Consider the following 25,688-nt stretch of genomic DNA (forward strand, 5'->3'; position numbering starts at 1 on the left):
CCAGTCTCCTGAGTGTCCTAGATGGGTGCTGTGGACAAATTTCTAAATTTTGAGTGTTGGTTCTGAGTCTACACTGTTCTCAATATATTTTCATACACAGATAACAGGGCATTTGAACAAGCACATGGCTTGGGTAAGTGAAATCCGTAATTAGGAGAACTGCTCTGAAAAGTGAAGGCGGTGGGAATTGGTGGACTGTTATTTTAATGGACTGCCTCTGTTAGCAGTTTGAAAGTTTAGGCTAAAAAATGACCTCGCTGCTCATCTGAATTGTCAATCTTGAAGAGCACACCGCCCCAGGCAAAAATTCAGTCAGGAGGAAGAGGAGTGGTGTGGTAATGAAGAAACAAGATAAGACAAACCCTTTAATGTGGATAAGGCTACTTTCACACTTCTGTTTTTTTGTGTCCGTCGTAGTGCAGCAAAATGACGGATCGATGGACATCATGAAAATAGTGAAAAACGTGTGCGACGCATCCAGTGTAATGACGGATGCGTCGTCCACAAATTCCGGGAAAATAAATGTCCAGGGACGAGAGAGAGAGAGAGACCTTTTCCTAGACTTGAAAATCCTTCCGGGCATACTCAGAGAGGAAAAACTGGATCCGTCGCTGGATTCCAGTGTATGATGGTCAGCGACGGATCCTGCATCCATAGGCTTCCATTCTAGTGAACGACGTATGACGCAGGATCCATCGCTGCACAGTTTCCCGACGCAGACAAAAAACCTTACATTGAACGTTTTTTCCAGACGACGGTCCGGCAAAACACGACGGATCCGTCGCACGACGGATGCGACGTGTGGCCATCCGTTGTGATCCGTCGCTAATACAAGTCTATGGGAAAATGCAGGATCCTGCAAATTTTTTTGCAAAAATCGACGGATTGTGACGGGAGCTGAAAGACGGAAGTGTGAAAGTAGCTTAAGATGAGTTAATATATTATACAGTAAACCATTGCAGTTATTTGTTCTGATATGCAATAAGTTGTTTATATAGGGACTAGCTGTTTCCAGCCAGCTAACGCTCGGCACGCTCATTGCTATCTAATTAACGCTGCTGGTGATTAACCTAAAGTAAATAATGACAACATTTAATAGCGCTTACGCAGGTGGTTAATTAACTTAAAATGAAGTTTATAACAATAATAATCATTAAAAATCTGAATAATACTAATAATACATTTTATTCACAGTGTAAAATCAAAAACAAACTGGATTCAGTAAGATGTGCATTTTTTATTCATTCCAGCATCTAAACAAATTTCATAACGAAACATAAATTGGTGGGGGGTGGGATTATGTGTGGTAATGGGGTGGGGGGCGGGATTATGTGAGGTGATGTGGGGGGAGCGGAATTATGTGTGGTGGGGGCAGGATTATGTGTGGTAATGGGGTGGGTAGCGGGATTATGTGCGGTAATGGGGTGGGGGGCAGGATTATGTGCGGTAATGGGGTGGGGGGCGTGATTATGTGTGGTAATGTGGGGGGAGTGGGATTATGTGTGGTAATGTGGAGGGCAGGATTATGTTTGGTAATGTGGTGGGGGGCGGGATTATGTGTGGTGATGTGGTGGGGGCGGGATCATGTGTGGTAATGTGGTGGTGGGATTATGTGTGGTAATGTGGGGGGGAGTGGGATTATGTGTGGTAATGTGGAGGGCGGGATTATGTGTGGTAATGTCGTGGGGGGCGGAATTATGTGTAGTAATGTGGTGCGGGGGCGGGATTATGTGTGGTGATGTGGTGGGGGGGCGGAATTATGTGTGATGATGTGGTGGGGGCGGGATTATGTGTGGTGATGTGGTGGGGGGCGGGATTATGTATGGTAATGCGGTGGGGGGGCAGGATTATGTGTGGTGATGTGGTGGGAGGGTGGGATTATGTGTGGTAATGTGGTGGAGGGGCGGGATTATGTGTGTTGATGTGGTGGGGAGCAGGATTATGTGTGGTCAGGGTGGGATTATGTGTGGTGATGTGGTGGGGGGCAGGATTATGTGTGGTGGGGGGCGGGATTGTGTGTGGTAATGTGGTGATGTGGTGTGGATTGTGTGTGGTAATGTGGTGGGGGGCTGGATTGCGTGTGGTAATGTGGTGGGGGGGTGGTATTGTGTGTGGTAATGTGGTGGGGGTGAGATTGTGTGTGGTAATGGGGTGGGGGGCGGGATTATGTGTGGTAATGTGGTGGGGGGCGGGATTGTGTGTGGTAATGTGGTGGGGGCTGGATTGTGTGTGGTAATGGGGTGGGGGGCGGGATTGTGTGTGGTAATGGGGTTGGGCGTGGGATTGTGTGTGGTAATGTGGTGGGTGCGGGATTATGTGTGGTAATGTGGGGGGGGCGGGATTATGTGTGGTGATGTGGTGGGGGGGCAGGATTATGTGTGGTAATGTGGTGGGGGGCGGGATAATGTGTGGTAATGTGGTGGGGGGGCGGGATTATGTGTGGTGATGTGGTGGGAGGCGGGATTATGTGTGGTGATGTGGTGGGGGCGGGATTATGTGTGGTAATGTGGTGGGGGGGCAGGATTATCTGTGGTAATGTGGTGGGGGGCGGGATTATGTGTAGTAATGTGGTGCGGAGGCGGGATTATGTGTGGTGATGTGGTGGGGGGGCGGAATTATGTGTGATGATGTGGTGGGGGGCACGATTATGTGTGGTGATGTGGTGGGGGTGGGATTATGTATGGTAATGTGGTGGGGGCGGGATTATGTGGGGTGATGTGGGGGGCGGGATTATGTGTGGTAATGTGGTGGGGGGCGGGATTATGTGTGGTGATGTGGTGGGAGGGTAGGATTATGTGTGGTAATGTGGTGGGGGCGGGATTATGTGTGGTGATGTGGTGGGGGGCAGGATTATGTGTGGTTGGGGTGGGATTATGTGTGGTGATGTGGTGAGGGGCGGGATTGTGTGTGGTAATGTGGTGATGTGGTGTGGATTGTGTGTGGTAATGTGGTGGGGGGCTGGATTGCGTGTGGTAATGTGGTGGGGGGCGGGATTGTGTGTGATAATGTGGTGGGGGTGAGATTGTGTGTGGTAATGGGGTGGGGGGCGGGATTATGTGTGGTAATGTGGTGGGGGGGCGGGATTGTGGGTGGTAATGTGGTGGGGGCGGGATTGTGTGTGGTAATGTGGTGGGGGGCAGGATTATGTGTGGTAATGTGGTGGGGGGGCGGGATTATGTGTGGTGATGTGGTGGGGGCGGGATTATGTGGTAATGGGGTGGGGGGCAGGAATATGTGTGGTAATGTGGTGGTGGTGGGATTATGTGTGGTAATGGGGTGGGGGGGCGGGATTATGTGTGGTAATGGGGTTGGGGGGCGGGATTATGTGTGGTAATCGGGTGGGGGGTGGGATTATGTGTGGTAATGGCATGGGGGGTGGGATTATGTGTGGTGATTTGTTGGGGGGCAGGATTATGTGTGATGATGTGGTGGGGGTGGGATTATGTGTGGTGGGGTGCGGGATTATGTGTGGTGATGTGATAGGGGGCGGGATTATGTGTGGTGATGTGGTTGGGGGGTGGGATTATGTGTGGTGATGTGGTAGGGGGTGCGATTATGTGTGGTAATTTGGTGGGGGGGCGGTATTATGTGTGGTGATGTGGTGGGGGGCGGTATTATGTGTGGTGATGTGGTGGGGGGCGGGATTATATGTGGTGATGTGGTGGGGGGCGGGATTGTGTGTGGTAATGTGGTGATGTGGCATGGATTGTGTGTGGTAATGTGGTGGGGGGCGGGATTGTGTGTGGTAATGTGGTGGGTGGGATAATGTGTGGTGATGTGGTGGGGCAGCGGGATTATGTGTGGAATGTGGTGGGGGGCGGGATTATGTGTGGTGATGTGGTTGGTGGGCGGGATTATGTGTGGTGATGTGGTGGGGGGCGGGATTATGTGTGGTGATGTGATAGAAGGCGGGATTATGTGTGGTGATGTGGTTGGGGGGGCGGGATTATGTGTGGTGATGTGGTGGGAGGCACGACTATGTGTGGTAAATTGGTGGGGGGCGGTGATGTGGTGGGTGTCGGGATTGTGTGTGGTAATGTGGTGATGTGGCGTGGATTGTGTGTGGTAATGTGGTGGGGGGGTGAGATTATGTGTGATAATGTGGTGGGGGGTGGGATTATGTGTGGTAATGTAGTGGGGGGCGGGATTGTGTGTGGTAATGTGGTGGGGGGTGGGATTGTGTGTGGTAATGGGGTGGGGGGCGGTATTATGTGTGGTGATGTGGTGGGGGGCGGGATTGTGTGTGGTAATGTGGTGATGTGGTGTGGATTGTGTGTGGTAATGTGGTGGGGGGCTGGATTGCGTGTGGTAATGTGGTGGGGGGGTTGTATTGTGTGTGGTAATGTGGTGGGGGTGAGATTGTGTGTGGTAATGGGGTGGTGGGCGGGATTATGTGTGGTAATGTGGTGGGGGGCGGGATTGTGTGTGGTAATGTGGTGGGGGCTGGATTGTGTGTGGTAATGGGGTGGGGGGCGGGATTGTGTGTGGTAATGGGGTTGGGGGTGGGATTGTGTGTGGTAATGTGGTGGGGGCAGGATTATGTGTGGTAATGTGGGGGGGCGGGATTATGTGTGGTGATGTGGTGGGGGGCAGGATTATGTGTGGTAATGTGGTGGGGGGCGGGATAATGTGTGGTAATGTGGTGGGGGGCGGGATTATGTGTGGTGGGAGGCGGGATTATGTGTGGTGATGTGGTGGGGGGGCAGGATTATCTGTGGTAATGTGGTGGGGGGCGGGATTATGTGTAGTAATGTGGTGCTGGGGCGGGATTATGTGTGGTGATGTGGTGGGGGGGCGGAATTATGTGTGATGATGTGGTGGGGGGCGCGATTATGTGTGGTAATGTGGTGGGGGGGCAGGATTATCTGTGGTAATGTGGTGGGGGGCGGGATTATGTGTAGTAATGTGGTGCGGGGGCGGGATTTTGTGTGGTGATGTGGTGGGGGGGCGGAATTATGTGTGATAATGTGGTGGGGGGCGGGATTATGTGTGGTAATGTGGTGGGGGGCAGGATTATCTGTGGCAATGTGGTGGGGGGCGGGATTATGTGTAGTAATGTGGTGCGGGGGTGGGATTATGTGTGGTGATGTGGTGGGGGGGCGGAATTATGTGTGATGATGTGGTGGGGGGCGCGATTATGTGTGGTGATGTGGTGGGGGCGGGATTATGTATGGTAATGTGGTGGGGGGCGGGATTATGTGTGGTGATGTGGTGGGGGGCGGGAATATGTGTGGTAATGTGGTGGGGTGCGGGATTATGTGTGGTGATGTGGTGGGAAGGTAGGATTATGTGTGGTAATGTGGTGGGGGCGGGATTATGTGTGGTGATGTGGTGGGGGGCAGGATTATGTGTGGTTGGGGTGGGATTATGTGTGGTGATGTGGTGAGGGGTGGGATTGTGCGTGGTAATGTGGTGATGTGGTGTGGATTGTGTGTGGTAATGTGGTGGGGGGCTGGATTGCGTGTGGTAATGTGGTGGGGGGCGGGATTGTGTGTGATAATGTGGTGGGGGTGAGATTGTGTGTGGTAATGGGGTGGGGGGCGGGATTATGTGTTGTAATGTGGTGGGGGGGCGGGATTGTGTGTGGTAATGTGGTGGGGGCGGGATTGTGTGTGGTAATGTGGTGGGGGCGGGATTGTGTGTGGTAATGGGGTGGGGGGCGGGATTGTGTGTGGTAATGGGGTTGGGGGTGGGATTGTGTGTGGTAATGTGGTGGGGGGCGGGATTGTGTGTGGTAATGTGGTGGGTGGGATAATGTGTGGTGATGTGGTGGGGTAGCGGGATTATGTGTGGAATGTGGTGGGGGGCGGGATTATGTGTGGTGATGTGGTTGGCGGGCGGGATTATGTGTGGTGATGTGGTGGGGGGCGTTATTATGTGTGGTGATGTGATAGAAGGCGGGATTATGTGTGGTGATGTGGTTGGGAGGGCGGGATTATGTGTGGTGATGTGGTGGGAGGCACGATTATGTGTGGTAAATTGGTGGGGGGCGGTGATGTGGTGGGGGTCGGGATTGTGTGTGGTAATGTGGTGATGTGGCGTGGATTGTGTGTGGTAATGTGGTGGGGGGGTGAGATTATGTGTGATAATGTGGTGGGGGTGGGATTATGTGTGGTAATGTAGTGGGGGGCAGGATTGTGTGTGGTAATGTGGTGGGGGGTGGGATTGTGTGTGGTAATGGGGTGGGGGGCGGTATTATGTGTGGTGATGTGGTGGGGGGAGGGATTATGTCTGGTGATGTGGTGGGGGGCAGGATTATGTGTGGTGATGTGGTGGGGGCAGGATTATGTGTGCTGATGTGGTGGGGGGGTGGTATTATGTGTGGTAATGTGGTGGGGGGCGGGATTGTGTGTGGTAATGTGGGGGTGGGATTGTGTGTGGTAATGTGGTGATGTGGCGTGGATTGTGTGTGGTAATGTGGTGGGGGGCGGGATTATGTGTGGTAATGTGGTGGGGGGCGGGATTGTGTGTGGTAATGGGGTGGGGGCGGGATTATGTGTGGTAATGTTGTGGGGGTGGGATTATGTGTGGTGATGTGGTGGGGGGGTGGGATTATGTGTGATGATGTGGTGGGGGGCAGGATTATGTGTGGTGATGTGGTGGGGGGGCGGGATTGTGTGGTAATATGGTGGGGAGAGGGATTATGTGTGGTAATGTGGAGGGGGGCGGGATTATCTGTGGTAATGTGGTGTGGGGCAAGATTATGTGTGGTGATGTGGTGGGGGGCGGGATTATGTGTGGTAATGTGGTGGGGGGCAGGATTATGTGTGGTAATGTGGTGGGGGGGTGAGATTATGTGTGATAATGTGGTGGGGGGCAGGATTATGTGTGGTAATGTGGTGGGGGGCAGGATTGTTTGTGGTAATGTGGTGGGGGGCGGGATTATCTGTGGTAATGTGGTGGGGGGTGGGATTGTGTGTAGTAATGGGGTGGGGGGCGGTATTATGTCTGGTGATGTGGTGGGGGGCAGGATTATGTGTGGTGATGTGGTGGGGGCAGGATTATGTGTGCTGATGTGGTGGGGGGGTGGGATTATGTGTGGTAATGTGGTGGGGGGTGGGATTGTGTGTGGTAATGTGGGGGTGGGATTGTGTGTGGTAATGGGGTGGGGGGCGGGATTGTGTGGTAATGTGGTAAGGGAGAGGGATTATGTGTGGTAATGTGGTGGGGGGCGGGATTATCTGTGGTAATGTGGTGTGGGGCAAGATTATGTGTGGTGATGTGGTGGGGGGCGGGATTATGTGTGGTAATGTGGTGGGGGGCGGGATTATGTGTGGTAATGTGGTGGGGGGGCGGGATTATGTGTGATAATGGGGTGGGGGCGGGATTATGTGTGGTAATGTGGTGGGGGCGGAGCTACTGTGCAGGGGGCGGGATTAGCGAGTAATCACAATGCCTCTTATATATATAGATGTTATATGGTAAATTACAATAATGGCACCATATTTTTCTGTCAGTGTTTTCCATTTAGTTTTATTAAACTTAATGAGCTGCATAACAATAGTAATTTAGTGAATAAATAAATTGCAAGTTTACTGGATTTTATACTGTACATATATAGTAATGTATGATTATTGTACAATAGCTGCAACACAGAAAATAAATATTATTTCAACTCTAGAGTGACATTTCTATTGTTCTCCACCTTCGGTCATTTTTTCCACTTCAGATTATCGCTTATAAAAAAGCAAACTAAAAGCTGATTAATAAACTAAAACTGAAGAAAAATATTTTTTTTTCCAACTGAACACCACCAATCTGTCCAAAATCTAAAATTTGGCAAGCTATCCTGATGTCAACTGCATCAATGTCCTGAGGAATCCATCGGTCTGAGACTCAGTGCAGCAGGTGCGATGATGTCATTGGATTGTGTTTGTTCCACTGCGCCATACAAAGCCCAGGTCGGCTCCACTTATTTTGAGCCTGGAACTAGGTAAGTAGTTTATTTTTATTAGCCAGCACACTATGCTGAGTGGGGTGCAATGGAGGGTACTATATAGTATATGTGGTATCTTTTGGGTATATCACTGTGTGTGTAGCCTTATGTATGGGAGCATGTGCTACAAGGACACTACTATGTGGGTAAAGGAAATGTATTATGACTGAGGCCTTCAAACTGTGAGGAGAAGCATTGTGAAGTCATTGTATTGCAAGGGAAGGCATCATACTGTGTTGGAAAGGGGGATCTTACTGTGATATCTTTCAGAATGAGGGCATTATTTCTGAGTAGGTGCACAAATTGGACTGAGTGAGTTTAGAGTTGGGGTTTAATTTCCACAGCACACTACATACTCAGCATCGTGTCTCGTCTTACATGGGGAAGGGTTAAGATGATGGGTCATAGACACCTGACTCAAACCCTCTGTCATTTTAAATACTAAAGGGAAGATTCATCAATCAGTTTATGCTAGTTTTCTGCTTGAAATGTCACAAAATATTTGCATAGTTATTAACAATTTTGCAACTTTAAAAGTATGTGCACAGATTGCGGATTTTGCTGCGGATCCGCAGCGGATTGGCCTCTGCGGATTCGCAGCAGTTTTCAATGCGTGTAAAGTACCATGTAAACCTATGGAAAACAAAATCCGCAGTGCACATGCTGCGGAATAAACAACGCTACGTTTCCCCGCATTTTTTTCCGCAGCATGTGCACTGCGGATTTTGTTTTCCATAGGTTTACATGGTACTGTAAACGCATTGAAAACTGCTGCAATGTCAATTCTTTGTGTGGATTCCGCAGTGGTTTACACCTGCTCCATAATAGGAATCTGCAGGTATAAAACCGCAGGTGGAATCCACACAAATTCGGCGAAATAATCGCGGTAAGTCCACGGTAATTCAGCAGGAAATCCGCAGTGCGGTTTACCTGCGGATTTACCAAAATCAGTCCTGAAAAATCTGCAGAGTAATCTGCAGCATGTGCACATACCCTGAATGCTTTTATACCAGTGCTAGCTAGCTCTACCAAACTGTTGAAAATTAGCAGAGCTCGGACATGGGTGGTGCGGCCAAATGCGCATGAAACATTTATAATAATTTTTGACAGAAAAGAGGCACAAGGTATGACAGGAATGTACATCAGTCTCTGACTAGCATACACTTCTTGTGGAGGTGCATGACAGCAGAAAGTTGTGCCAAATTCATTTTAAAACCCATCGAGCCAAGAATTGCGCATAAGATGCCAGTCTTCAAAAAAACTCACGTCCCCCACTACTTACTTAAAGATGTTGTCCCCTACTAGTAAAATTAAAATGGCATACACTGACCTCTTGGACCAGTGTTTCAAAGAAGTAGGCTATATGTCGGCACTGCAGCCTACCACTTTGAGAATTTTTTTATAATTGAGGTACTGTTTATGCCATATAATATATTTTATGTATGTGTTGTGCTACAATATGCTGTGGTGGTAGCACTCAATGTATTCCGTGGTGCAATAGATTGGCTGGTTACTCTGCACAGCAGGTCCACAATATCTGGTCAGGTAAGCTAGGCAGCAGAAAAGATAATTTTCTGGCTGTGAATTTGCTGGAGAATAACCCTTCAACTGTACAAATTGTTATATTTTAGTTTGCAAGTTGGAAGCAAACCTGTCAAGCAGAATTTTGCTCAGTAAACTTCAGACACTGTCAGGTCGGCGCTGTTATACTGATTAAAATACCTTGGTTGATTAAATCTGTCTTGTGGTTGTTGTTTAATCTGTAATTGCAGTTTTGAGTTAATGAAATTTTAATGCTCTGGGGCAGTCTGTGGGCAGGGCTGTGGGGGGGGCTTTATGTGGTACTCTGCTTATATATATGCATCTTTATAGGCTTCTGACAGGTCACTGATCCTTCAGTGAACTCCCTCCTATTATACATACTGCACATACATGTTGATAATACTGTTCATAATATTTTTGCTATGTAATATTGTTGATAATACCAATAATATTGTGGCTATTTTGAAGCTTGGAAAAAAAAATTACATCCAGAAAAATGGCACAGGCAAGATCGCCTGCACAGTAGCATCTATCTCTTGCCGATAGATGCTACTGCACATGTGCCGCCGCTGGCTCCATTTTATTGGAGAAAAAAAATGTGGCTGCAGCGTTTCAGAGTTAAACATATATTATTATTATTATTATAATTATTATTATTTATATAGCACCATTGATTCCATGGTGCTGTACATGAGAAGGGGTTACATAAAAAATGACAGATATCACTTACAGTAAGCAAACTAACAATTACAGACTGATACAGAGGGGTGAGGACCCTGCCCTTGCGGGCTTACATTGTACGAGATGGTGGGGAAGGAGACAGTAGGTCGACGGTTGCAGGACCTCCGGTGTTGGTGAGGCGGTAGCTCTGCTAGTGGTGAGGAGGCAGCAGGGTCAGTGCAGGCTGTAAGCTTTCCTGAAGAGTTGGGTTTTCAGGTTCCGTATGAAGGATCCAAATGTGGTTGATAGTTGGAAGTGTTGGGGCAAAGAATTCCAGAGGATGGGGGATATTCGGGAGAAGTCTTGGAGGCAGTTGGGTGAGGAGCAAATAAGTGTGGAGGAGAGAAGGAGGTCTTGGGAGGACCGGAGATTACGTGAGGGAAGATATCGGGAGATTAGTTCAGAGATGTATGGAGGAGACAGGTTATGGATGGCTTTGTAGGTCAGTATTAGTAATTTCAACAGGACACGCTGAGGGAATGGGAGCCAGTGAAGAGCTTTCCAGAGGGGGGAAGCAGAGGAGTAGCGAGGATAGAGATGAATTAGGTAGCAGAGTTAAGGATGGAGTGGAGAGGTGCAAGGGTGTTAGCAGGGAGGCCACAGAAAAGGATGTTGCAGTAGTCGAGGCGGGAGATGATGAGAGCATTCACAAGCATTTTAGGAGATTGATGGTTGAGGAAAGGACAGATTCTGGAAATATTTTTGAGCTGGAGGCAACAGGAGGTGGAAAGATTTTGGATGTGCGGTCTGAAGGACAGGGCAGAGTCAAGGGTTACTCCGAGGCAGCAGACATTCGGTACGGGGAAAGCGTGATGTCGTTAATTGCGATAGATAGGTCAGGTAAGGAAGATCTATGAGATGGAGGAAAGATGATGAGTTCAGATTTGTCCACATTGAGTTTGAAGCTATATATGGCTAAAATCATGCAACCAGTGTCTGATGGATGCTGCCTGTAGATCATGCAGCAAGTATCTGCTGTTAGGTTCTCTTTAAACTCCAGAAGAAATTAAATAAAAACCTAATGGGAATACAAACATGATTTAAATCATAACACATGTTAACTGTTGATGAGGTCTATTATCTAATTCCTTCACAAGACAAGGTCTATTCTTTATTCTCTTAATTTCTTCACCCGAGAAGGAGATGTAGAGCTGTTGGCTATCTCCATCAGTTTCATTCACTTTGACACAAAGGACACTGGACATTGGAGGGTCCCAGAGTTCAGATCCCCACCAATCTAGCAATATTTCTTTTTTGGTAGGTAAAAATGAAAATAACAGGAACATCCCTTTTATTATGACAGTTTGGTGGAAATTAAATTGGTGCTGACAGGATTTCCATTTTAAAGTAAATAGGAGCAGAAGTGAGCATGACAATATTTTTTTGCAAGGCTATAAAATAATATCTTCCATATCTAAATATCTACTTTGACTAAAAAGTTGTTAACTTATGACATAACTTATGAGTCTAGAGTACTGTACAGAAGATGCCAATTATGGGATGTATGATGGTATGACAGTGGTATTGAGGAAAAAAAATGCCAACATCTTCGATTATATCTTACATCTAAACATTTTCAACCAAACACTCAAATAATTAAAGAATTATACAATGAAAGCGCATAAAACTAAGAGAAAGGCCCTTGCCTATTTTCAGACTGTTATTCACACCTTTTTTGCATGGTCCTGATAAATAGCTAGCCACTCAACAGATCAAACAAAGGGAAAAATACATAGACAGGAAAAAAATGGTGCTTAAAGATTTTTCTTCTCCTCAAGCCATTTGATGTTTTCTGTGGCTGCTTCTTCATTTGTAAAGTACTTTCTCAAAAGTTTACTATTAAACAAAACAAAGTGAAAAAAAGAGATATATTTTTTCAAAATACAAAAAAAGATTGTAATAATTATATTTCATCTTAAATGATAGTTCTGTTGTGCATTTGCTGCTCTCCTGATAGTGATTAAATAGGGGGATATCTTAATCAGCGCTGACAGCAACCAATTATTTGCCAGAGGAAAAACCATTTGTTTGAATTTGCCAGTGGGCACTTTAAACTAATGTGCACTGTCAATCTAGATGCTAAACGGGCAGATTTGAGGCTCAGTATTGACTTCTTGTTAAATTAAGGATCACTGTTATTTACCTTAGATTTGCCAAAAGGACAGTGTCCAAAGAATACGTGCATGTCTCATATAGTAGTTGTTTTAATATTGTGGTGGATTCAAGCTTTGATAGTACTGTTTAGTGAATGATATAAGTATTTTTAGATAATACAGCTGCTTTATATTATATCGGTTTCTTTGATTGGAAAAAATGGTGGTGATGGTTTAGACTTTTCTCTGGCTTCCAGTGCTAGTCATACAGATGACAACACCTCACCAGAGGTATCCTTTCCTTTTTTCTCATCGAATACATGGACAATTCCAGGTTTCAGTAATTGGTCATCTGATTCTATCTGACTTTTGCTTTCTTCCACTTCACTGTATTTTCCTTTGGATTGTGTCGCCTTAGTTAAGACCTCCTTTAAGCGATTCTTGAGTTCAACATCTGGACAGAAGATATATTCATAGAGCAATCCTGCCATAACCGCTCCGCTCACTGGGCCAACCCAGTAAACCTAGGAAAAGATAAATAGATTTTTAGTATTAACACTGACTAGTAGGGCATAGAAACTTATTTAACTGGTTAAAGACCAGGCCATTTACCCTGTTCCTGGCATTTCACATTTTCTAGTTTTATTGTACATGTGCATTTATAGGCTCAAAGAAAGTTTCTCATTCGGATATTAAAATAATTTTTGTCTCTATATTTCGTGGTGTGTTGGATTTAATTTTATTCTATTTTTCTATTCCTTTTTTGCTCATATTTGGGGGAAATGGAAGGAAAAATAAGAAAGATGTGTCTTTTTTTCACATTCTTTTATTAAAGGCTTACTTACTAAAAAACATTTTTTAATTTTATTCCTTTTTTTCTGTAGGAATTATGTTTATGTATTGGATATATTTTCTTTTTCCTCAGGCTCAGTACAATAAACAGTGAATTGAATTGGGGGTGTTTCCTTTTTTTTGGTTGAATTTTCTGTTGTTTTTTTTTTGCTTTATTTATTTATTCATACACTGTGCTCCCAGTGAAGTCTTAAAAGAACTTCAGGGGGCATTTACCCTGTAATTAGGGCAGATATAATAGCCCTAGTTACAGGAGAAATTCAGCTTCCAGGCTGCACAACAAAGCTGGCTATATCTCCTAGGACACAGTGGCTCCTGCTCCTTTCCTACTTTTAGCAATCATATGATTATTGGGTTTGGAGGATGAAGCACTGTCAGTATACATCACTTAATTTCCTTTTGGGAAGTAAACTCCTATGAGTTTGATTCCAAATATGATGCTTTTAGATTGCACGGCATTATGCTTATCAACATAACCCTCTTTCATTTTCTGATGAGTGAAATCAAAGGAATCTCTGACCTCATACTTTTTGATTGACAGGATCTAGAATTACTGTATTTTTTGCACTGTGGTATGTGATTTTTCTGGGAAGGTAATTTATGATGCATGGTGGTAGTTGGTGTTGTTACAGAGGACACATAATCACTGCCTGTAGTATTTGTTCTCTGGTGAGGCTCTGGCATTACAATAATGTGGAAAAAAATGAGAAGTCCTAGTATAAAGTATCCCACAAAATGCTCATGGTTCAATTATATTAAACCGTAGAAACTTTTGTGTCCAGGAAGTTGAACACATAACTCTTAATGCCACTGAAATAGAGACTATAGTTACATGCAAGTCAACAAAATAATCATATACACAATATAGTGGATATTACCCAATGGTTCTCCCATATGTTCATAATGACAGCTGGTCCAAAAGATCTAGCCGGATTCATGCTGGCTCCAGTATAATTGATCTAATAAAAGATGGGCATATATATGAAAGTGTTAGAACCATATTCAGAATACACACGTGGTCAAAATTGTTGCTACCCCTCAATTAATGACAGAAAAAGCCACAATGGTCACAGAAATAACTTGAATCTAACAAAAGTAATAATAAATAAAAGATCTATGAAAATAAACAAATGAAAGTCAGACATTACTTTTCAAGCATGCTTCCACAGATTTTTTTTTTTTAAATAAAACTCATGACATAGGCCTGGATAGAAATGATGGTACCCTTAATTTAATATTTTGTTGCACAACCTTTTGAGGCAATCACTGCAATCAAATGATTCCTGTAACTGTCAATGAGACTTCTGCACCTCTCAACAGGTATTTTGGTCCACTCCTCAAGAGCAAACTGCTACAGTTGTCTCGTATTTGAAGGTTGCCTTTTCCAGACGGCATGTTTCAGCACTTTCCAAAGATGCTCAATAAGATTTAGATCAGGGCTCATAGAAGGCCACTTCAGAATAGTCCAATATTTTCCTCTTAGCCATTCTTGGGTGTTTTTAGCTGTGTGTTTTGGGTCATTATCCTGTTGCAAGACCCATGACCTGCAACTAATACCAAGCTTTCTGACACTGGGCAGCATATGTCTCTCTAGAATCCCTTGATAGTCTTGAGCTTTCATTGTACCCTGCACAGATTCTAGACACCCTGTGCCAGATGTAGCAAAGCAGCCCAGAACATAACAGACCCTCCTCCATGTTTCACAGTAGGGACAGTGTTCTCTTCTTGATATGCTTCATTTTCCGTCAGTGAATATAGAGCTGATGTGCCTTGCCAAAAAGTTCCATCTTTGTCTCTTCTGTCCATAGGACGTTCTCCCAGAAGCTTTGTGGCTTGTCAACATGTAGTTTGGCAAATTCCAGTCTGGATTTTTTATGATTTTTTTTTCAACAATGGTGTCCTCCTTGGTCATCTCCCATGAAATCCACATTGGCTCATACAACGGTGGATGTTGCGATCTGACACTGATGTTCCTTGAGCTTGAAGTTCACCTTTAATCTGTTTAGAAGTTTTTTTGAGCTCTTTTGTTACCATTCGTATTATCCATCTCTTTGATTTGTCATCAATTTTCCTTCTGCGGCCATGTCCAGGGAAGTTGGCTACAGTCCCATGGATCTTAAATTTCTGAATAATATGTGAAACTGTAGTCACAGGAACATGAAGCTGCTTGGAGATGGTCTTATAACGTTTTTCTTTACCATGTTTGTCTATAATTTTCTTTCTAATCTCCTGAGACAACTCTTTCCTTCACTTCCTCTGGTCCATGTTGAGTGTGATACACACCATGTCACCAAACTGTGCAGTGAGTATCTGTAGCCCTATATACAGGCCCACTCACTGATTCCAAGATTGCAGACACCTGTGATGCTAGTTAGTGGGCACACCTTGATTTAACATGTCCCGTTCGTCATCTTATTTTCAGGGGTACCACCATTTCTGTCTAGGCCTATTTCATGAGTTTTATTTTTTTTAAATTCTGTGGAAGCATGGTTGAAAAGCAATGTCTGACTTTCATTTGTTCATTTTCATAGATCTTTTATTTATTATTTCTTTCGTCAGATTCGTTATTTCTGTGACCACTGTTGGTTTTTCTGTCATTAAAAGAGGGGTACCTCTTTGACCACGTCTGTATCTAGTAAAAAATGCAAAATGAGAGTCATTAGTGTTTGGTACTCATTCTCAGTTTATAATTTCTCTATCTACTGGCTAATGTGGTATAAAAATACAATACTTTTCCAGGAACATCTTATTGAACGGTAAACTTTTCAAAAATACTAAATGGTAAACTTGTAAAATTATTTTTGATATGTTATAGCCTCTGTTCATAGTTTTAATTCTATTTGACTCCAATGATCACTCAGAAGTTTTCACCTTATCCTCAAAATGCAAACTGAGCTGTTTATGGACAGAAAGACTTTCAATTTGGACTGCACTGTACACTGCTTTACTCTTGCTGTTCACTTTGTAGGTGAGCACTTTAGACACTATTAAAGGTACTCCAAAATGTCCAGTTGCCATAAAAAATGTGGATAACACTATTCTCTTTTCCTCTCACACTAATCTTCTTTACCAAAAAACTCAACAGTTTTTTTATGTTTTATGGCTTGTTCACGCTATCCCTATGGGTAAGATGTGAACTATTCAGATTCCCTATAAAAATGGCTGCTGCATATCCTGCTTCTGCTTTATAAGGTAATTCATCTTAATTTACTTTGGTATACCATGTGATGTGGTAGCTGCCAGTCATTATGCAGAAGACTGGCTGACCATGCCCAATGTTACATGGGCCTTCTCTGGCTATTATTATCTTCCCAAGTGCAAAAAATGGCTGTGGCCATTTTTTGTGATTCAAGTGAAATAAATCATAAGTTGTTTGAATTTGCCAGGATTAGCAAATTTCCCAAAATTCAAGATCAATTATATTTTCAGCAATGTGAGATGCTCATCTGTATTTTTGGAGAATTACACTTTCAGCCTGGAATGAGATAAAAAATGATATAGCTTTATTGCTGCCAAGGTGCACTCCTATTATTTTCCGTTTTATTTGCGCTTTTCCAATATTACAAGAGGACTTCCTTTCTTTTCCTGCTAATGGAGAATTTTCTATCTGACATCCGTATGACCTAAAACAGATTGTACATTATTTAAATAGCAAAGTGTCAAAACATTCATAAAAATTAAAAGAAATTCATAAGATATTATACTTACAGCAAATAAATGTCCTATGGCCACAGAAAATCCAATGGCCAACGCTACAGCCCCAGTAATGTCATTGCGCTTCGCATCACAGCTCGCACAGATCGTAAATAGCAGTTGGAAAGTTATTACCAATTCAACAAGGATCCCATGACCAGGGGAAAGCATCTTATTTACCTATGGATAGCAAAGTAGGGTCAATTTGCTGCAAATAAACTATAAAGAAGGTAAAGTGTTCCATTAGGAATTCATATCATGACTGGACAGATTCTAGAAAAATGTAATGCAAGAGTAAGCCAAGTATTTTCTATTCTCTATCTGAATTTGGCATCTAGAATTATGTAATGACATGAGTTGTGAAAACTAAAATAATCTATAAATGATTGAATTCATGTTTATTATAAATAGCATTGGATGAAAAACTTTCACAGGTTATCCATTTGCTCAAAAATGCTTCCTGCTGTATGAGCTTCATAGTTTGGGCTTTGTATTCTAGCTCCTAAGCTAATGTGTGTACTAGAAAGATCTAGACAGTATGGCCAGCTGCTATTTTATATACTGATCCAAAGGCGACATGCTGCCAAAAACAAAAATCATTATGGCCCCGTTTCATTATTGCCTCTGCTCCTGTTTTTTTTTGTCTAGGTTTTGTGTGTTTTGTGCATCTTTCTTTAACCAAATCATTAGTCTATTTGCACCTTTTTTTAATTCTATTTTATATGTGCTCGCCTGTGTTTATTTTGGTTGTTGTCCAGTTTGTGAGTGTAGATGAGATATTCCAGATGTTTTTGCCTGATTCATCAATTGCGACATTTTAAAAAGTTGCAAAATTTGGAGCAATACCACTCCAGGCACCCCGGGGGTACTTTTGAATACTTCAGTATTTTAGTGTAATTTTTGCCCTGTTTTGTTAACCTCTTTACAACCAATGATGGACACAGCATGTCATGAGCTGGTGTAAGTTCCTTCACCATGATATGCTATGTCCGGCATGACTTTAAACTGTCACTGCAGGTAAACAAGCTGCCATACAGCTCCATCAGCAAAAAAATTTAAAGTTATACAATTTAAAGTCTCGGAATATAGCGATGCAAAAATAATTTTTCTTTATATGAAAATTTTTATTGTGTAAAAGTGGCAAAACATGAAAAAAATATAAATTTGGTTTCAATGTAATCATACTGACCTGAAGAATAAAGCTGCCTTATAAATTTTACCACATGCAAAATGGCAAAAAAATCATGAATTGCTGTTTTTTGTTCATTCTGCCTCCCAAAAATCAATATTGAAAGTGATCAAAATATTGAAAGCCTGAAAATGGTACCAATAAAAATGTCAACTCTTCCCACAAAAAAAGCCCTCAAATCACTGTCTGCAGAAATATAGAAAAATTATAGCTCTCAAAATATGGTAATGCAAAAACTATTTTTTGCAAAAAAAAGCATCTTTTAGTGTGTGACAGCATCCAAATAAGCACAGTAAGGCTCTGTTCTCATTTATCCCATGCATTGCGCTGAGTGCTTACCCCGGGGATTCCATGTAAATCTGTGAAATAAGTGATTCAGACAGCTCGCCTATTATGAGGTAGATGGAGGCACTGTTGACCCCGTCTGGCCTGCGATCAGGTGGTGTCTGTCTTTGTAGACATGAATAAAAGAGCAGTCTACCACAGTTTTGTGCACCTTTGAAAAGAAGGATAGACTGAACAGAAGCCATATGGAGTCTAGAGTAACACTACTGCCTCATTATAGTGAATAAATCACTTGGATGTTTGATCTGAATCACGTCATTCGGAGATTTAGATATAAACCCCAAGCTAAGTGCTCATCATAGAGCACAGAATAAATGTGATTCCAAATGTTATGTAAAATGTTCCCAATAAAAACTTCAATTCAAACCACAAAAAAAGCAAGTCCCCACTCAGGTACGTCATCTGTTAACAAAAATATAGGGGGAGTTAAATGTTACTGGCAGCACAAAGGCTTCAGTGAATTCTGCACTCCTAAATCCAAATACCTCCCCTCTTTTCTGAGCCTTACAGTGTAGCTAAACCACATTTAGCAACCACATGTTTGGCAGGCGTATCATTTCTAAAATGGGGTCACTTGAGGGAGGAAATTATGCTCTTTCAGCAATTGAGGGCTCTGTATATGTAGTTCACAAACTATTTTTGGAAAATTTGCACATCAGGAGGCAAATAGTGATCTGTCCCTTCCTAGTCTCGACGTCTGGCTAAGCAGTACTGTACAACCACATATGGGCTACTGACACTTAACAATGGTGTCAATATGATCACTGCGCCCCTAAGTGAATTCATTTTGAGGTGTAGTTTGTAAAATGGGGTCACTTATGGGGGGGAGGAATCTGCTGTTCTGGCACCTCAGGTAACAGCACCCGCAAACCATAACAGTGAAATCTACACTATAACATGGCGCTCCTTCCCTTCTGAGCTTTGCACTATGCTCAGGAGAAATTGTACAATAAACTGTATGGTCTATTCTTTCTAATTAACCCTTATAAAAATAAAAAATTGGGGCTAAAACAGCATTTTAGCTGTAAAAATGTAATTATTTTTTCTTCATTACCCAATGGTATTAATTTCTGTGAGGCACATATGGTGTCAACATGCTCACTGCAAACCTAAATGAATTAATTGAGAGGTGTAATTTGTAAAATGATGTCACTTATGTGGGGTTTCTGCTGTTCTGGCACCTCGGGCTCTGCCAATGTGAAATGGCACCCTCAAACCATTTCAGCAAATCTGAACGTCAATGTGGCGAATTTTCCCTTGCCTAGTTTTCAACCACATATGGGATATTGGCACACTCAGGAGAAATTGCACAAAAATTGTATGCTGTATTTTGTCCTGTTACCCTTCTGAAAATAAAAAATTGGGGCTAAAATAACATTTTTGTGACAAAAGTTTGATTTTTTATTTTCACGGCTCTATGTTATAAATTTCTGTGAAGCACCTGAGGGATCAAGGTACTCAACACAAATCTACATTAATTGAGGGGTCTAGTTTCCATAATGGGGTCACTTCTGTGGGGTTTCCACTGTTTAGTCACATCAAGGACTCTCCAAACGTGGCATGGCATTCCCACTTGATTTCAGCCATTTTTGCATTCAAAAAGTCAAACGGTGCTCCTTCCTTTCCAAGCCCTGCCGTGCGCAAAAACAGTAGGTTTTCCACACTTAACAACAAATTGTTTGGCTCAATTTCTCTTTTTACGATTGTGAAATTAAAAAAATAGGGGACAATATAAATTTTTTGTGAAAAAAATTAAAAATGCTCATTTTTTCCTTTCATATTGCATTAATTTCTGTGAAGCACCTTAAGGGTTAATACATGTCCTGAATGTGATTTTGAGTACCCTGAGTGGTGCAGTTTTTAGAATGGTGTCACTTTTGGGCATTTTCCATCATATAGGCACCCCAAAATCATTTAAAATGTGATGCAGTCCCTAAAAAATGGTTTTGTAAATTTTGTTGGAAAAATGAACAATTGCTGATCAACTTTTAACCCTTCTAATTTCCTAACAAAAAAGATTTTCTTTAAAAAATTGTGCTGATGTAAATTAGACATGTGGGAAATGTTATGCATTAACTATTTTGTGTAATATAGCTCTCTGGTTTAAGGGCACCAAATTTCGATCATTTTGCAAATTAACACAATTCATATTTAGCAAATTGTACCATTATCATAAAGTACAGTTTGTTATGAATAAACAATCTCAGAATCAGTATGATACATTGAAGCATTCCAGAGTTATTACCTCTTAAAATGACACTTGTTAGATTTAAAAAATGAGGCCCGGTCATTGCCCTATAAAGTTGTTCGGTCCATAAGGGATTAAGCGTGCAACAGTTTAAGACAGAAAAAAGGCCATTTTTGACTTTGTGCAAAATTCATGAATCAGGTATGCCATTTTGAAGAAGTAGGCATCAAACGCACAAAAAAGGAAAATTACTTTAAAAAAAGCCACAAATGATGAATCAGGGCCCAGGAGGTTAAAACTAATTTGAGGAACCAGAAGAAACGGTTGTGATAATTACCTTAGTAACGCCCAGTTCACCAGCAACTTCTAATGGAGTAACAATGTAGAGAATTCCTGCTCCTGCAATAGCTCCCAAGCACTGTGCCACAATATAAAAGGCTGCCTTTGCAATGCTGATTTTCCTCATGCATACCATTGCAATAGTGACTGCTGGATTGATATGGCCCCCACTAATATGTCCAAAACATTGTACTAGGGTTGCAATGCTAAGTCCAAAGCAGAGCGAGATAAGGACCAGGTCTGCTGGTTGGCGATTTTCCTTTGGACTCCAGTTAATAGTTGATCCAAGACTCAAAAGGACAAATATAAGCATAGCTAGGAATTCACCAACCACTCCTTTCCAAAATGGTTGTGTCCAGACTCCTTTGCATGCCACCATGATTGATTCACACTTGCACAGAGGACCACACTTCCTGAAACAGAGACAATGAATTCCATAAGTTTGTATTTAATACCATAGTGTCATTCAAGAATTTTCTACAATGAAAGACTGTCTACATTAGAAAATGCGTAAAAGGTGTCAACCTTAGCTAAAAGTTTATTGTTTAAAATACACTTTTTTTTACATTTGGGAAGCTGTGTAGTTACTAGACACATGTATTCCCTGCAACACGCTCTTGGCAGTCCTACCAGACCAGCCTAGTTTGGAGGCAACAACTAAGATTTATCACATAACAACAGATGAGTTTTGTATAAATCTTCTGATGCTTTTCCAAGTTGTTAAATATAAATGTACTTGTTGTTAAATATAAATGAACAAGTACCAACATTACTTACGTAGCGGAAGTGCCTGGCAAAACTCAAGATTAGGCCAGAGTGTGCATCAAAATTGAATCGTAGTTGTTTTTCACATTTTAATGACTTAGGCTGCTTATACACTTGCCGTGCTATTGTGGCCCGTTTTTGCGGCCCCAATAGATTTCTATGGGGCTGCAAAAATGGGCTGCAATAATTCCACAGCGCCGTATGGCCGTGAGGGCCGCATTTACAACTGTGACAGCAACAGCTTGCTCGATCTTTTTCATGGCTTACGGACATGGCCCCCATTGTAAATCAATGGGGTCGCAAAAACAACGGAAGGTGTTATAGCGGTGCACCGTGACTTCCGTTTTTGCGGACCGTCTTTTTTTCCCAAATACTTTTGCTATAGTATTGGGAACCTGGAAAATGGAGAATTGAAAATTGTGGCAATACGGCCCACAAAAAAGACCAGAAATTAAATTTCAATGTATCACTATGCTGACATGCGGTGTACTTGCAGTGTACAGGCACCACATACAGACCCCCCCCAGCCCCGCCTTAGGGCACGAGCATATCATTAACTACAAACTGAAAATAAAGATTAAAGAACAGCCATAAGATGGATTTCATCAACCAAGGTATCATTTTAATAAGTATAACGGCGCCGACCTGACACTCTTTGTAGGTTGCTGTGCACAATCCTGCTGATAGGTTCCCTTTAAACTGCAGTTATCATGTGTAAATATGAAGAATAACACTATTTCTGCTCATTTTTATAACTTCTATTCTGCATTTCCACAATCTCTCTTAATTTAAATCCACTCTGAGCTGGTGGGTTATCACTAGGTGATGTGATGTCTCTTATACACAGAACAGCACACAGAAAGTGTCTTGATTCCATTCCTTGGCACAAAGACAGAAGCAGCGGAAGCATGAAGGAAATTATAAAGCAGTAGTGAGCATTTTATAAATGAATCTGCTACTATACACCTCCAATACACCTCACAGCACATAGAGAGGGATCCTTCACTGATCACAGTTAGCACACAGACAGAAGCTGCAGCATGGAGAATATTATACAATATCACTGAGCAGTGTAGATTTGAATCCACCTCTGCATTAAGGTAAAAGACTTGTTAGAAAACTCAGCAAGATAATTTGTCTGTGTCTCCATCTACTTGTTTTCTCACTATGCACCTCACCCTTCTCATGTTTATAGAGTGCAATAGGATTTGTATCTGACCCTCCCTGTGCTCTCTGTCTGTCTTACTTTGACACAGGCAGATTTGAATTGTTTTTCGGAGTGGATGGTAAATTCAGGAGGGGAAGAAGTGGCTTGTAAGTGGAGAATTAAGATATATTACGAAGTTGTTCATATTTACTTGTACTAATGACTTACAGCCATGGCCAAAAGTGTTGGTACCCTTGAAATTGTTCCAGAAAATGAAGTAATTCTCCCAGAAAATTATTGAAATTACACGTTTTGTTATACACATGTTTATTTCCTTTGTGTGTATTGTAACAACACAAAAAAAAAGAAAAAAAGCAAATTGGACATAATTTCACACAAAATCCCCAAAATGGGCATGACAACATTGTTAGGACCTTTCTAAAATAGTGGATAAACAAATTTGTTTCAAGCATATAATGCGCATTCAAACTCACCTGTGGCAAGTAATAGATGTGGGAAATCTGGAAAATCACACCTTAAACCAGATAAAAAGGGGAGAAGTTGACTCAATCTTTGCATTGTGTCTCTGTGTGCCACACTAACCATGGAGAACAGAAAGAGAAGAGAGCTATCTGAGGACTTGAGAGCCAAAATTGTTGAACAATATCAACAATCTCAAGGTTACAAATAAATATCCGGAGACCTTGATGTTTCTTTGTCCACAGTGCGCAAAATAATTAAGAAATTTACAACGCAGGATAGTCTAAATGGTGAATAAGCATCCTCAATCAAGTTCTAAAGAAATTCAAGTTATCCTGCAGGCTCTGTGTATCAGTGTCAGCGTAAACTAGTGTCAACACTTGAATTCAATTAAATGCTACTGTAGGGGACCCAGGAAGACTCCACTGCTGACATAGAGACATAAAAAACTAGACTGTCATTTGCTCAAATGTACATGAGTAAGTCAAAATACTTTTGGGAGAGCATCTTGTGGACAGACGAGACCAAAATAGAGCTTTTGGGCAAAGCACATCATTCTACTGTTTACCAAAAATAGAATGAGGCCTACAAATAAAAGAACACAGTACCTATAGTAAAATATGGTGGTGGTTCAAAGATATTTGGGGTTGTTTTGCTGTCTCTGGCATTGAGTGTCTTGACTGTGCGCAAGATATCATAAAATGTGAAGAATTCCAAAAGATTTTGGGTCGCAATGTAACGCCCAGTGTCAGAAAGCTGGGTTTGCGTCATAGGTCATGAGTCTTCTAGCATTACATTGACCCCAAACAAACTTCAAGAAGCCCTCAAAAATGAATGGAAACAAAGTGCTAGAGAGTTCTAAAGTGGCCAGCAATGAGTCCAGATCTAAATCCCATTGAACACCTGTGGAGAGATCATAAAGTTGCTGTTGGGAGAAGGCATCCTTCAAATGAGAGAAATTGAGTAGTTTGTAAAAGAACAGTGGGCCAAAATTCCTGTTGAGAGATGTAAGAAGCTTATTGATGATTATAGGAATTATAGTTGAGGGTGTCAACAATTTTTTTTTTGTGTTATTCCAATGCACACGAAAGGCAATAAACATGTCAATAACAAAAAGTAAAAAAAAGTTAGTTGAACATACAGTTACTGCATCAAATAAAGGTATAGATTAACATCTGAATGACATTTTGCAATAGTTTCTGCCATGAGAAAAATGTAAATAGAGGTGAATAAAATATAATTCATATAAGAGAATGTCATTTTATGGACAGTAAGTACAGTAATATCTTTACTATCTGCATAAATATATATACAGCATATACTGTATACTGTATATACAGTACACATATATATATGCAAAACTTCTTCTATAACAAGTGACAGATTCACTATCGCAAGTCATTTCGCTTCCTGCAAAGGAAACTACATAGCCATAAGTATGAACTCGTCATGAGCCAAATTAAATATCTACTTACCGAGTGAGTGGTTTACCCCGACATCTAACAGTGGACCATAAAACATAAAAAATTATTAAAAAGAGTAGGACAAGGAGTTCTCGAGGTACTATAAATCACCAAACCAGGCTGATAGACAACAATCCCAATAGTCTATGACCAGAAGTAAAAGGTTGGGCAGTATAGGATGACTGCAATTCTATGTGGGATGATCCAGAATCTACCTATTCTCTAGGGGGTTGCTGACAGCACATGGTTCTCTGACCATTTCAAATAACAATGGTACCTCCCCTCCATCCCATCCCTGCACACACAGAGCAGCTTCTAGTTGTTATCATTGTGACAGTATGCTGGAGAAAGGGTGAAGAGAGCCTGCAATGTGTGGTATAAGGCACCATGGTTCAAGCTGTTAGACATATAAAATATATGGAGGAACGCAGGTTTCACCACAAGCATAGATGGGCTTCGTAGGAATTTGGTAAACTGACAATACACTGCATTACTGGAAAAGTCTTACAGTGTATTGCACCAGTGATCAAATGATTGCAGGATCAAGAACCCCACAGGGCTATAAATATGTGGAAAAAATAGTCACAAATATTTAAAAGCTATAAAGTTTATAAAGTCTAAAAGTTCAAATCACATCACTTTTCCCAATCTGAAAATAAAGAATCAAATCTTTGAAAATATGAAATTATTTAGCCCGTACAGTAAACTGTATGGCGAAAATAAAATAAAACTCCCAGTGTTGAGTTTATTCATCTTGCCCCCCCCCCCAAAGAAAAACAAAAAGAAATATAAGGCGATTAAAAGTAATCTGCAGAAAAGTGAAAAAAACTTGTAGGTCTTAGAAAACAGCAACACAAACTGAATTATTTTTTAAAGGTCTGTGTATTTTAAAAGCACTAAAATATAAAAGCAGCCAGAATCCTATTGACCTGAAGA

At 42.1% G+C, this 25,688-nt stretch overlaps 1 protein-coding gene across 1 annotated transcript; it reads right to left on the reverse strand.

Moving 5' to 3' along the window:
* Positions 1–11,385: 11,385 nt before the first annotated feature.
* AQP4 (aquaporin 4) lies at positions 11,386–24,884 on the reverse strand. Its single transcript, XM_077267706.1, has 5 exons — positions 24,765–24,884; positions 20,896–21,310; positions 16,852–17,016; positions 14,022–14,102; positions 11,386–12,815 (listed from the first exon to the last, which is right to left on the reverse strand). Exons 2-5 carry the CDS (start codon positions 21,274–21,276, stop codon positions 12,555–12,557), a joined length of 888 nt encoding a protein of 295 aa, XP_077123821.1. The 5' UTR covers positions 21,277–21,310; positions 24,765–24,884; the 3' UTR covers positions 11,386–12,554.
* Positions 24,885–25,688: the final 804 nt, after the last annotated feature.

Source organism: Ranitomeya variabilis, chromosome 6 (assembly GCF_051348905.1).
Source record: "Ranitomeya variabilis isolate aRanVar5 chromosome 6, aRanVar5.hap1, whole genome shotgun sequence".
In the NCBI taxonomy this organism is placed as follows: domain Eukaryota; kingdom Metazoa; phylum Chordata; class Amphibia; order Anura; family Dendrobatidae; genus Ranitomeya; species Ranitomeya variabilis.

What these genes read in the sequence shown, in the direction of transcription:
- AQP4 (XM_077267706.1), bottom strand. Translation starts at nt 21,276, where the DNA reads ATGGTGGCATGCAAAGGAGTCTGGACACAACCATTTTGGAAAGGAGTG. An exon ending in GTGAACTGGGCGTTACTAAG is followed by an intron (nt 17,017 to 20,895) that starts GTAATTATCACA and finishes TGCTATCCATAG; the next exon opens with GTAAATAAGATGCTTTCCCC. An exon ending in ACATATGGGAGAACCATTGG is followed by an intron (nt 12,816 to 14,021) that starts GTAATATCCACT and finishes ATCTTTTCCTAG; the next exon opens with GTTTACTGGGTTGGCCCAGT.